This window comes from Podarcis gaigeae (assembly GCF_964106915.1).
Source record: "Podarcis gaigeae genome assembly, chromosome: 8".
Taxonomy (NCBI): Eukaryota; Metazoa; Chordata; class Lepidosauria; order Squamata; family Lacertidae; genus Podarcis; species Podarcis gaigeae.
In genome coordinates, this window is record NC_139684.1 from 62,725,527 (window position 1) to 62,738,634 (window position 13,108).

At 45.2% G+C, this 13,108-nt stretch overlaps 1 protein-coding gene across 2 annotated transcripts in view; it reads left to right on the plus strand.

Moving 5' to 3' along the window:
• The window catches only part of GRHL3 (grainyhead like transcription factor 3), a 52,143-nt gene that overhangs the window by 14,620 nt on the left and 24,415 nt on the right, over positions 1-13,108 (plus strand). For both annotated transcript variants that reach the window (XM_083751740.1, XM_083751741.1), the window contains exons 2-9: positions 3,157-3,343; positions 4,759-4,820; positions 6,055-6,391; positions 8,033-8,112; positions 9,079-9,232; positions 9,890-10,001; positions 10,566-10,660; positions 12,678-12,836. In XM_083751740.1, the coding sequence (XP_083607866.1) occupies positions 3,157-3,343; positions 4,759-4,820; positions 6,055-6,391; positions 8,033-8,112; positions 9,079-9,232; positions 9,890-10,001; positions 10,566-10,660; positions 12,678-12,836 (1,186 nt within the window). The remainder of the gene's footprint in view (positions 1-3,156; positions 3,344-4,758; positions 4,821-6,054; positions 6,392-8,032; positions 8,113-9,078; positions 9,233-9,889; positions 10,002-10,565; positions 10,661-12,677; positions 12,837-13,108) is intronic.

Here is a 13,108-nt window from a genome sequence, read left to right on the forward strand (position 1 = left end):
GGGTCTTGGTCATGTCCATTAATTTCAATGGCTCTACTCTAAGTAGGGCTAATATTGGAGACAACTCATAGAAAAGAGAAGGAAGGAATTGGATGAGCTCCTTAGAGGGGGAATAGGCCTTGAACTAGCGGGAAAATAAATCTCCCCACGTATAGAAGCTCTTTCCTTTGCAGAAGTAGCCCAGAACTTAGGGTTTTGCAAGCTCTCACAAAAAGGTGGCTCCTGGGCTGGTGGGTGACTCATCCCAGCCAGTGGCATCAAACTAGACTTGCCTTAAAATGCCCGTCCACTGTTCAAGACTGTTATTAGCCAGTAAGTAATAGTTGCTGTTTGATTCTGGGACTGTGGAGTCAACAATGATCTGAGAAAAACTTCTGCCCCTGAGGCGATGGTGCCTCTGAAAAGTGCGCTAGTGCCCAAGGGTGGGGCTTAGCAAGGATTTATTTGGCTCTGTCCCCTCTGGCAACGGAGCTCTTTATTTGTTCTGATTGTCCTTTTCCCCATTAGCTCCTCTGAAAAGAAAAGCTCCAAGGAGGAGGTTCTCTTCCCCATGTTTATCAGGGGCAGGAGGTGAGGTAAATGTGAGAGCCTCAAGATCTATGGTCATGTAGAGGTTTGAATCTGGGTCTCCCAAACCCAACACTCTATTCACTACTAGACCCTTTAAAGTAGTGGCTTTCCCCAAAGAATAAGGGGAATTGTAGTTTGCTAAGGGTGCTGGGAGTTGTTAGGAGACCTCTATTTCCTGCCATTGCTGCCTGACACACTGCACCTCTCTCCTACACAGATATTACAAGGGGTCCTCCTTTACATTTGGGCTGCTTACGCGCTCCCAAAAACACATTCCATAACTTACTTTTTGGGAGCGCTAGGGGCTTAAAAAAGAAAGAAAGACAACTCAGAGTCCGGGGAACCTGCTGGAGGCACCAGTAAAAGTCTTCATGGGCCCCATGGCACCAGCCACAGGAAGTGAGATGGCAACCCCTGAGCTACAACATTATTGGGCAGGTGTGCGTACACCCCATTGCTGGGACTGCCGACTTCTATTTTCAAATGGACACGCTGCAGAATAATTGGAATGAGCATTTATTTTCAGAATAAAACCAGTTTGTTAGGGGCAAAAAATATGCAATAGATCTAGACTATGTGTGGACTATGTGGGGGACGGGGGAAAACAAGTACTCAAGCTTCCATTGATTCCAGAATAAAATGTGTGTTCACAGCTTTGATGCTGGGTTTCTCCTCACACTTGGTTAGGCCTTCATCAGCTGTTCCACAGGGAACTGAATTTCATTTGTATGTTAAAACATTTCTGTGCAGTCTTTCTGTTCGCAAAGAGACAGCTAGCGCATTTCATCTTCTTGGACAGATTTCAAAGTCTAAGCGTGATTGTTGTTCAGAGATGTGTGTTTACTTAATACCTTCTGATTTTGGAGTTGCCTTGGTCCCATCCCATGCCTTTGGGGTGGGATGTAAATCCCAGAAACCGAAATATCAGCAGAACATTTAGGCAACTAAAGTCAAAAGGGTAACAAGCCCAGATGTGTTGGGTTACTCTGTTCTCATGAATCCCCCTCCCCCTTCCCTGTATTTCATAATATTCCTGAGGAGCTGTTCCAGGGTTTTGTTCATAGTTAATATGATTAATCCTGAAAACGTCATGCTGCGCAATCTATGTAATCATAACTCCAATGCAAATATAGAGGATGCAAATAAGCCTGAGAGGGAGAGAGATTGTCAGAGCTGAGCCATAGGTTATTGAGTGGGAACCAGAAACTAGGGGACAGGACCAGAGGACAAGCCAAGCGTCAACCAAAACCTAGCATTGCCCAAGTAAAATCTCAGCCTGAACAGGAAGCGTTGGAGCAGGTGTGAGAAACCTTTCTTAGCCTGAGGGCCACATTCCTTTCTGAGAAACCATCCCAAGGGCCACATATCAGTGGTGGGTAGAGCCAGAGGCAAAGTGGGTGGAGCAACAAATGTAAATGTGATCTTGGTACAGTAGGCTGCTTTCTCCCATCCACACCATACACTTAAAACACATTATTTCCTTCCAGAAATCCCGGGAACTGAGCTACAATTCCCAGCACCCATAACAAACTAGAGTTGCCACAATTCTTTGTGGGGTGGGGGGAGCCAGGTGCTTTAAATGGGTGATGTAGATGCACAGAGAGACAGATCTGGGATGAAAACCCAGTGGAACACTGACTTCTATAATTTTCTATTTTAAAAAAATAATTACACTGTACCCTCCCACACTGTTTGCTTTTCTTTTTAAAAACACTCTCAATTCACAAAATAATCCTCAAAGGGCATAATCTACTGGGACGTTGCCATGACTGGCTTCCAATTGTTTCTGGGAAATTCAAGGTTTTGGTTTTAGCCTATCCAACCCTATATAGATTGAGTCCAGGATGCCGGAAAGATAGCTTGCTCTCATATGAACTGGTCCACCATTAACCTCTGGGTACCTTAGTCTTTAACGGTTAAGTGGACAGCAACTGGAGAAAGGGCGTTACCATCAAGAAGTCCCCAACTGTGAAATATTCTCTGTTGAGAACCTTTGCTTCATTAGCTGCCATGCTGTCAGATTTCTTCCTTTATTTCCCCTGGTTTTTAGTGAACGATATAGTATTGCTGGTCTTGTTGCTGCTGCTCCTGTCACAGATGGTTTTATTGTTGGCCTACTCTTTTTTTAATTATTGTTATTGTTCTGTTTTGTTTCAAATTGCTTACATTTTTTGTTGTTGTGAAAGATAGGGCAGAAACATGCTAATTGATTCAGGGCTTGGCTCCGGAGCTAGGGCTGGACTCTATGAAAAATATGAAGTAGGAGTAATCATGGGTTTACCTGTTTATAGTAAAAAAACAAGGAACCCGCCCTTCCGTCCAATTTAAACTCAATTAGGGCAGCTCAGAATTATAAAATAAAATGATGACAACACAACAAATTACCATAATCTTTGGCTGGGAAGAAAGACAAAAAACAGGGATAAGAAGTTTCCTCCTTTCACTGATACAATCAGGTTTTTGTCTCTCACTCACAGAATGTGCAAATGTTTTGCAAAAGGAGAGGAAAATATGAAATTGCACCCTTTTTTAGCTTCCCCAGGAAACATGCTAGAAATAAACCATCTGCTTTGTCTTCCCACCCAGTTTTAGGTCTGTGCGCTTTCTGAAGAATGACGGGATGGGCTTCCAGAAATACCCCTACGCGAACGAAGACGAGGCATGGAAGAGCTACCTGGAGAACCCTCTGACAGCAGCCACCAAGGCTATGATGAGGGTTAATGGAGATGACGACAGCGTGGCTGCCCTGAGTCTCCTCTATGACTATTACATGGTATGAAAAGCGGCCAGCGTGACTCAAGGCCCCGAAAATGACATTTCCTGCCGTCTTCCCCCACCCACACCTAACCATGTGATGGCTGGGGCTGGTATAGAATCATAGAATTGCAGAACTGGAAGGGAACCCTGAGGATCATCTAATCCAACCCCTTGCAAGGCAGAAATATGCCGCTTTCCCATATGGGGATCGAACCTGCAACATTGCCGTTGTCAGAACCACACTCTAAGCTACTGAGCTATCCCCATTAGCGGTTGAAGTACAAAACATCTGAAAGGCACCAGTTTGGAGGAAGGCTGGTTTATTGTGCCCCTTTAAGTTCTTCACAGGGAAAAGGCCTGTAAACATGACCAGGTTCCTTCAAGTTGAGTATTCTTGGCCTGTGATAACTTTGTGGTCCTTACCACGCCCCACCAAGCAGTAACAAGAACTTCACCACAGATCAGGTGGCGATGGTAGTTGTCTATAATCACTCTGTTTGGGTCACAGCCACACTATACCTGTAAAGCACATGGCTTAGAATCATAGAATTTAGTCCATCTAGTCCAACCCTCTGCAATGCAGGAATCTCAGCTAAAGCATCCATGACAGATGGCTATCCAACCTCTGCTTAAAACCTCCAAGGAAGGAGACTCTACCACCTCTCGTGGGAGTCTGTTCTGCTGCCAAACAGCTCTTACTATCAAAGTTTTTCCGAACGTTTATAAAAATCTTGGAACTGCGATGTGTTTAGGGTGCCGGGAGTTTTAATTCTGTGAGGGGTAAACTTTTTCCTTGCAGAACTACGGCACCACTTCTGTGGCGAAAAGCCCCCAGGACAACAGGAAAAGCTCATAGGACCACACTTGGGGTGAAAAGCAGTGCAAGAGTTGTATAAATAAATGCAAAATTGCAATTCCCAGGATTCCCTGAGAAGAGGGAATGACTGTTAAAACAGTGTTGATATGCTCTCTCAGATGCCTGAGTCTCACAGAAGGAAGGAATCCCATTCCACGCTTCTGTGTCCACACAGAATAAGCAGACATCTTGTCTGATCAAACAGATTTGCTCTGCAACAGAATCAGTAATAATCACGTGTTGGCAACACATTTGTTGTTGATTGAGAAAGGATGCTTTTCCTGGCATGGATGTGAGAGGCAGGAGATTGTTGTTGTTGTTGTTGTTGTTGTTGTTGTTGTTGTTATTAATTTAATTCATTTAAGAACTGCTTTCTATGAAGCATTTCAGAGCAATTTCACAATCTAAAGATATATAAAACAGTCGCCCTGGACCATGGGGGAGGGGACGTACTGACACTAAGGAAATGTGGAAATTAAAGCATAGTTAACCTATTTTGACAGTAGCTAACCCAGAAGCGTCTCTCTCCCTACCTGTTATTCAGGGAACATTTCTGGTTTTTGTTAACTTGACAGGTTCCAAAAGAGAAGAGGATCCTTCCATCTGGGACAACGGGGCGCAACGAACTTGGGAAGAGGTGAGAGAGAATCCTGCCCTGGGAGACCTCCAGAGTTTGCAAGTGCAGGGAGTCAGCTTGGCTCGTGACTATCTTTCAAATACTGGCCCAGCAAAGGGTTAAAAATATTAAAAATGGGGGGAGGGGCAAGAGATCCAGAGCCCAAGTTACTATACCTTTAAAGCATACCCCCTCATTTCAAGAATCCTGGGAACTGTAGTTTGCCCTCACCGAGCTATAATTCCCAGCAATCTTAACAAATATAGTTCCCAGAATTCTTTGGGGTGCTTTAAAATGTATGGTTTCATGCACGAGGCCAAAGACTCAGCCTCCACATGCCTCTGCTACCCACCCAAAGTCGCTCCGAATGTTTTTGAAATGGTATACTGCTTCTGGAAGACATCAAGGCCCTGACTTTGGCATGTCTTAAGGGGGAGTGAATTCCATAGCTGGGGGACAGGAACTAAGAATGCCTCTCTGGACAGCCTTCAAAGATCTGATCGTGGTGCATAGATGTTGTGATTCAAGAGACTGTTCCTGGTTGATCTTACAGGTTTGTGGTAGGTCAGTGTTGAAGGTGGCCATGGGTATTCTGGACCCAGGCTGCCAGCAGCACTTTTAAACGGAGCTGGTGCAGCAGACCCTGGAGCACTGTCTCAAGAAGTGTGGGGCTCCAGAATATGGTTCAGTAGGACCCCCTCCCTCTTCTCAAATCCCCTTTATTCTAGCCTGAGGGGGGGATTGAACTTCACCCATGTCCCCCATGGCAGAGGTAGCAAAGGACAGCGAGAACTAGGAGAGAGAGGCTCACCGTGGCCTTTTTCTGCACTGAACATGAAGGTGATAAGCCTGCTTTTGTTTCAACTGCTTCCAAGTCAAGCCATGTACTCCCTTTCATCCTCCTTGGCTTCCGTGCTTTTCAGATAACCCTCCCCGAAATAAGTTAACAATCGGTTGGCATCTTCCAGTTTAGTCCCTCAGTTCCTGGACTCTGTGTACCCCTGAGCTATGTGTTTTTACATGCCTATTTCTGAACCGTTGCAGCGGGGTCATCGTGAAGCGTGGGCTCTCCCCAGTCCCACAAGGGCTGGGTGGGGAGCGGTTAGATTTAACTCTTTTCCTTGCTTGGGAATGATGAACTTCCCTTGCCCAAATAGTTGCCTGTGTTCTTTCCTTGTGCCTCAGGTGCAGATGAGTGACCAAATGGTCTTGCATTGCTAAGTATTCTTTTGTCTGGCTCCTCCTCCGCCTCTAGGCACTGCCACGGGATGGAGTACGAACCCGAGATTTCCTCCTTCGAAAACTCCACTCACATCATGAAGCTCCTGGCTGAAAATGTTTCCATGAACCAAGAGTATCTGGATGTGCCCAAGAAGAATGGCTTAGGGATGGAGGGCATCCCCTCTCCTCACAAGCCGCCTGCCTTGCCCCCGGGCACCAGCAAGCTGGAAGCCAGTCCCGAGAACTATATGCTAACCTCGGGGGATGTGTATGACAACAGCTCGCTCAATTCCCTCTTTGACGCGATCCACGTGGCTCCGCCGCAACAGAGGTGGCAACCGGACAGCACATTCAAAGAAGACCCTCAGGAGGTCAGCACTGTGCCCAGACACCTGGGCTTGCCAAAACGTTTCTAGAACAAAACTCTGTGGTTCTGCCCATCTCTGGGCAGGATGTGACATGTATGGTATAAATGGGAGCAGCACAAATTGCACTAATTAAGCGAGCAGAGAGGGAGTGTCCCTTATGTGCCAAGTTAGCCGTCATTGAGATTCAACAGGATGAAGTGGCTTGTTTTGTTGGAAGCGCTTCTTAACATTCCCTCCATCAGCCCTTCTGCTTCCTGAAATTATCTTCTCTGCCTGTACGCAGGCTAGCCATGTTGTCGGTCTTCTGTAGCTTATTGCCGAATTTCCACCTCCCTCCCTGCTGCTACATCAGGGCTGGTCAATCCATTGGACGTATGCAAAGCAAATGGTGGATGAAAGGAGAAGAGGAAGACTGAAGCCATGTCCATCCCCAACAACCACTGTCTCTCCCATTGTCTCCATCTGCCACTAATGAACACTGCAGTCACAACTACACCATACGTTTAATGCAATATTATACCACTTTAATAGTCATGGCTCCCCGCTTCAAAGAATCCTGGGAGCTATAGTTTGTCAAAGGGTGCTGAGAGTTTTGAGGAGCCTCCTTGCATAACTATAATTCCCAGCACCCTTAAGCTTCAGTTTCCAGATTCTTCATGGAAGCCATAACTCCTAAAGTGGTAAAAGAGAGCTTTAAATGTACCACAAATATATTGACAATATTGTTGAGAAGTTGGCTAAGGGTGGGTGAAAAGGGATCTGCCATTCAAGTTGTAGAGTTGACAGAGTGTCTTTCAAGGGGGGCTTCTGGGGAGAAGTGTGTGTGAAGCCACTTGCTATGTCCCCTTTCACATGTCAGCCCCTATGGCTCAGATGTTCTGCTTCACATCTAAAGTAGGAAGAGGAAGTGCATTGCAGCTTCCTGTTACTGCCTTACCTGATCAGGAAGTGGTTTGGGATGTGGTTCATAATGCATTCATTTGGCAAAGCATCAGCCTTCCCCCGAGGTGGGAAATGAGGGATCCAAGAAGGCTATGGGTCATTGTAGGTACAGTACCTATAACCCCTGACTATTGTCTCTGATGGCTGGGACTGGTGGGAGCTATAGTTCAAAGTATCTGGAAGGCACCAGGCTGGGGAAGGCTCTGCTTTATATAACAATCCTCCTCCACTTCCATCAAACCCCTAGAATTTCCTTGCAAGGCTAGTTGAAAAAAATACCACCAAAGAGTTGGATTCTTGAATTCCCTCTCTCCTATTCAGGGCCTGATCCTATGGCCTTTAGTAGGCTCACTGGATTAAGAGTAGGGGATGGATTCCAGCTGGGCATGCTAACTTGTTTATTATTATTATTATTATTATTATTATTATTATTATTAGCCCTGCTTTTTGACAGCAGCCTGGCACAGTTTAGCAGCAGATGAAGCTTTTCCCTAGGACTTTTAGAAAACCTCCACCTGCTAAATTATTACACGTGGATAAAAATGGCGAGGCATACGCCAGTTTCCAAAAAATTCAGAACGAATGTTTTGCCTTGGTTCCAAATGGACCTGAATGGGTTTTTGAGGTGTTTTTATTTCCATGGGTGAACTGGAATACAAAAGAATCCATATACAGCTGTCCTGATTTTGTCTCTCCCTGCAGTCGTTGATCTTCAATGATATCCTGAAGTCCCAGACAGATGCACCGTGTTCAGAGAGTTATTCTGCCAATGATGCCAAGAGGTAACAGCAAAGGCTTGCTCAAATAATATGATTGAAATGTGTTTCTCTGAAGAAATATTCTTAGTAAATCAAGGTGGAAGTTTAATGAGAGGGTAGTTCTGTCTCATACACATACCCGTTGGGCACTGTTGTTGGTGGGAAGGGAGAATAACTTCGCTTGATTAATCCGTGTGTTCCATTTTATTTTATTTTATTTTTAAAATGGACCCCCTCCAGTCACCTACTTTATATATAACAGGACAAACACATAAATAAATACATAGGACTATCTTGCCAACCTAGCAGTTTGAAAGCACATCAAAGTGCAAGTAGATAAATAGGTACCGCTCCGGTGGGAAGGTAAACGGCGTTTCCGTGCGCTGCTCTGGTTTGCCAGTAGTGGCTTAGTCATGCTGGCCACATGACCCGGAAGCTGTACGCAGGCTCCTTCGGCCAATAAAGCGAGATGAGCACTGCAACCCCAGAGTCGGTCACGACTGGACCTAATGGTCAGGGGTCCCTTTACCTTTATCCTGCCAGACACCTAGTTTGGCCTTCAGATACTTCTGTCAATTCACCATTTGGGTGAATAAGTCACTGTCCCACCTGCCTACCCTTTTACTTGCACCCAGTCCAGGGACTCATAGAATCATAGAGTTGTAGAGTTGGAAGGGACTCCTGAGGGTCATCTAGTCCAACGCCCAGTGTCTTCCTCCTCCTCCTCCTCAGTCTCAGTGTTGCCCCTGCAAAACTCATTAGGGAGGAAGATGGGGTGGAAAAGAGAATCAGTTGGCTCACCCTACCACTGGCTCTGGCTCCACTTCCTGTTGGCCTCTCTGCCTTCTGCCCTTACCAGTTCCAATGGTCCCCAGCTGCCACTGGCTTCTTTGTCTGTGTTTTGGTGTGTCTTGCAGAGTAAAATAGTATAAGTGGTTTATTTAATCTCTGCCTTCTCCCTCTCCCTCTTTTTTAATTGCTCCATTTAAGTGACTTTGAATATATGTTGGGATCCCCTAAAGCTATTCACATCAAATCGGGTGACTCACCCATGGCCTACCTCAACAAAGGACAGTTCTACCCAGTCACGCTGCGGACAGCGGCAGAAGCGAAATGTTTACACCTGTCTTCTAATAAAGTGAAGGTAAGTGATGTGCCAAGGAAAGTTCCCAGCAATATATGATGTCGAACAGCTGAAACAATGGTTATAGAGGTGGTTTCCCCCCCAGTTTTCTGAAGCCAGAGATATTACAGCCAATTGCTATGGAGGTTTCAGAAATTATAGCATATGCTTTAAAGCAGAGGTCAGGGAAGTGCTGAGGGCTGCATTATCCAAGTGGAACTCACTAAACCCAGCACAAGAATGTGAATAATATTGATGTACAAACGAACTGCAAGCCTTTCCTGACAGTTATTCAAAACCTCAAACATCAAAACGCAGTTGCATCCTGACAATTGCAGTCATGCAGTTGCAAAATGCATGGGTGCCTTTTCCATATTTCCAAGGTACACCGAGCTTTTTCTTTGCTTGGACATTTTTCTTTGGTTTTCCTGCTGTAGGTCCTGAAAAGGAAAGGAGTGGCAGTTGCATACATTACACAACAGCAAAGCCCTTTTCCCTTTCAGCTGCTCCCTACTGTGTGGGAGGGGATGGATACCAGCCCATGGGCTGGAACTCCTGTACTAAAGTGTTTCCCCAAGCTGGATTTGATTTTGCAAATGAATACATAAGTTAATACTACATATACTACAGTATTATGTATTGAACAGTGATCCAATTGGCTTTCCCCCTTTCTCCCAGAGTGTTGTGATGGTGGTTTTTGACAATGAAAAAATTCCAGTGGAGCAGCTCAAGTTCTGGAAGCACTGGCATTCACGTCAACCTACAGCTAAACAGAGAGTCATTGATGTTGGTAAGGAATAGAGATGCTTTCGGATTTCTTGTCTAGGAGGGAAAGGAAACAGATACAGTGGAAAAAACCCTCCCTCTTTTATTTCCAAGTGAATGCAGTCCTTATTAGCACTTAGGGTATTAAACTGAACTGGTCGCTGCTCTGATTTATAACAATAAGAATAAGAAGTTATTATTTATACCCCACCCAGTGTTTACAGGGTTTTCATCATAAAGATTCCTAGGATAAAGGGGTGGCCTTGTGTGTGTACATAGAAAATTATGAAGAATAGCTTTCAGCTACCCAGTTTTAATAGCAGACTTCTGCATCCCTTGAAAGCTCTGGAAACTTGCATGAGACACAGGGGTCTGCCACCAGAAGGAAAAATCAGCAATTATCTTCCTGGCCCCGGCCCCCGCCTCTAGATCTGGATCTTCACCTTAGAATCCAGAAGGAGTTTAGGAGTGGTTTCCGGTAGCCTTGAAGGGTGGGGCATATCACACCTCTTTAAGAGTATGGTTGTTACTTAATTCAAAAGTTATAATTGGGCAATTGAAGAGTAACTGCATGTTTCATGCCTTCCAGCTGACTGTAAAGAGAATTTCAATACTGTGCAGCATATTGAGGAGGTGGCTTACAACGCCTTGTCCTTCGTCTGGAACATTGCTGAAGAAGCAAAGGTATGATCAGGCCTGTGCAAATCATGTGGTCCCCCCTGTACCGCAAACCTACCTCCATTTCATACCTGTAGTTTAGCCACATCTGGAGAGCCACATGTTCCCCATTCCTGCTTTGGCATTCCAACATTAAACCGTGCTTCAAACTCACAGTCACTTTTCATCAGCACCCTTTCAGCTAGGTTTGCTAACTCCTCTGCACACATGGAGACTTCAGTTTGTACCCTTGTGTCTTTTATGGTTTGTTCTGCTATCAACTCCAGTCAAACAGGCATTGCAGGGTTTGAAGTGCTGCGGAAACCTGTGAACAGACACTGAGTTGAGACAGGTCTGCACAGAATAAGCAGGGGTGCCTCTGTTGTTCTACCTTCAGCTCTCTTTCGCGGGGGGACGACACTCTATTTGTCTTCAAAGGTGAAACTGGGGGCCCCTCCAGACTAGTGTTTTATTGCTGGTATCTTCTGCAGCGTGTTCTGCCTTGACACAACAGTAGTGCATCAGTGGTGGATTTGTCCAGCTTCGCTTTGTTATGTGTTGCTTCCCCAAGGGGCTGTAACACTACAAAAGTGGGACAAAAATGAAGCAGAACATTCATGGTATGAAAAGTTGCAGGATTTCAGCAATAAACTACAGGACATGCGCTGATCAGAAACAAAGCAGTATGTCCGCCCCAAATCTTTTGCATGTGCAAATAATATTGAAAGCCCGATTGGATATAACCACCGCAATATCAACATGAGCACAAACCATTATGAACCCACAATAAAAGGGATGTCTGGAGGGATTTGGCTTGTCTAAAGCTTTCATAAGAGTTCCTGACCAAACTGAGATTTAAACCAGTCACATGTCCTGCTATGTTCATAGTTCTTTTAAGCACTACACCAGCAGCTGACACCAAACTGTTAGCTGGGCTATAGGGGGGAAGTTTCCTGCCACAACTCTGAGACTATAAACTGTCATTTATTAGCCTGCAGATTAATAAGGCTCTGCAAGTTGTACTTTCCCATAAACCCAGACCAGATATTCAAGGTAGCTTTATGTTGCAATAGGGAATAAGGCCTCAACATACCCACAACAGACATGAACCGTGGTCTGTTGGTGCAAAGCAATCTTGGGTTTGCAATCCCAAGAAAACAGCAAAACCAGGAGGTGGACTCTGTTTAGCTTGGTAGGTCACAGGTAGTGCTGGCTTGCAACAGAGTTATCATGCGCAGGACAGATTGTGCAAGAGGTATAAATGAAAAAGGCTAGATGAATTTGCAGAGTGTACCCTACTCCAAAGTACGTTCCACTGAGTTAAATGTGGCTTACTCCCAAGTAAGTGGGCATAGAATTGCAGTCATAGGATATCCTGAATTTAATAGGGCTTCTGAGTAGACATGCATAGTAATCCTGCTGTTTAGTGACTCTGAAACCTGATCAGTTGGTAGGTTTTTTTGCTCTGAAATTTCATTGGGTCACCTTTCTTTTTAGCCTAAAGGTAGCCATGGTCTTAAAAAAAACAAAAACCTAAAAACTGAGAGGTTATAAGCCATCTTCAAAGCATCTTTTTCCGCCTCACTTTCCCTCCATGGAAATATTCCAAGCATGTGATAGTCATCTGGGGCACTTAGGTTAGATGTAACTTACCAGAAACCTTGTTCCCCTTTCTGCCCAGGGGGTTGTTGAAGGCTGAGGCTTCAGAGACATAAAATACATGGGAGTTGCTGTTGAAGGCCTTTTCCTGCATCTGCCACCTGTCTCTGAATCTACCAGCCTCTAAATAATGGAGCCAGGCTCATTATTTTCTATTTGCAAGGTTTAGCTGTGCTTAAATTTGGACCAGAAAATCATCAGCAGCAGCACCCCAGGGTTGCATCCTACCATCCCTACTTGGGGATGGGCAGGGGTTGAATCAGGTGCCTTCTGCATGCAAAGCAGATGTCCAACCATTGAGCTACAAACTTCTTGGATTTTGCTGTATCTTTCAGAGAAGTGCTTTGATGCCACTGCATCCTGACTCTGTCCATTCTTCCTGCAGGTGTTTATCGGCGTGAACTGCTTGAGCACAGATTTCTCCTCCCAGAAAGGCGTCAAGGGAGTCCCTTTGAATCTCCAGATAGACACTTATGACTACAGTACTGGGACGAACCGGCTTATTCACCGAGCTGTCTGCCAGATCAAAATATTCTGTGATAAGGTAGAGTGAAGCCTTTGGGAAAGAGGTCATGATGCAAAGGACTTCCAAAAGACGTGTGTCCGAGTGATGGGAATAAGGGGTCAGAGAGTCAATGCGGTGTGGTGGTAAGAGCATTAAACTAGGGCAGGCATCCCCAAACTCAGCCCTCCAGATATTTTGGGACTACAATTCCCATCATCCCTGACCACTGGTCCTGTTAACCAGGGATGATGGGAGTTGTAGTCCCAAAAATTTCTGGATGGCCAAGTTTGGGGATGCCTGAACTAGGGCTT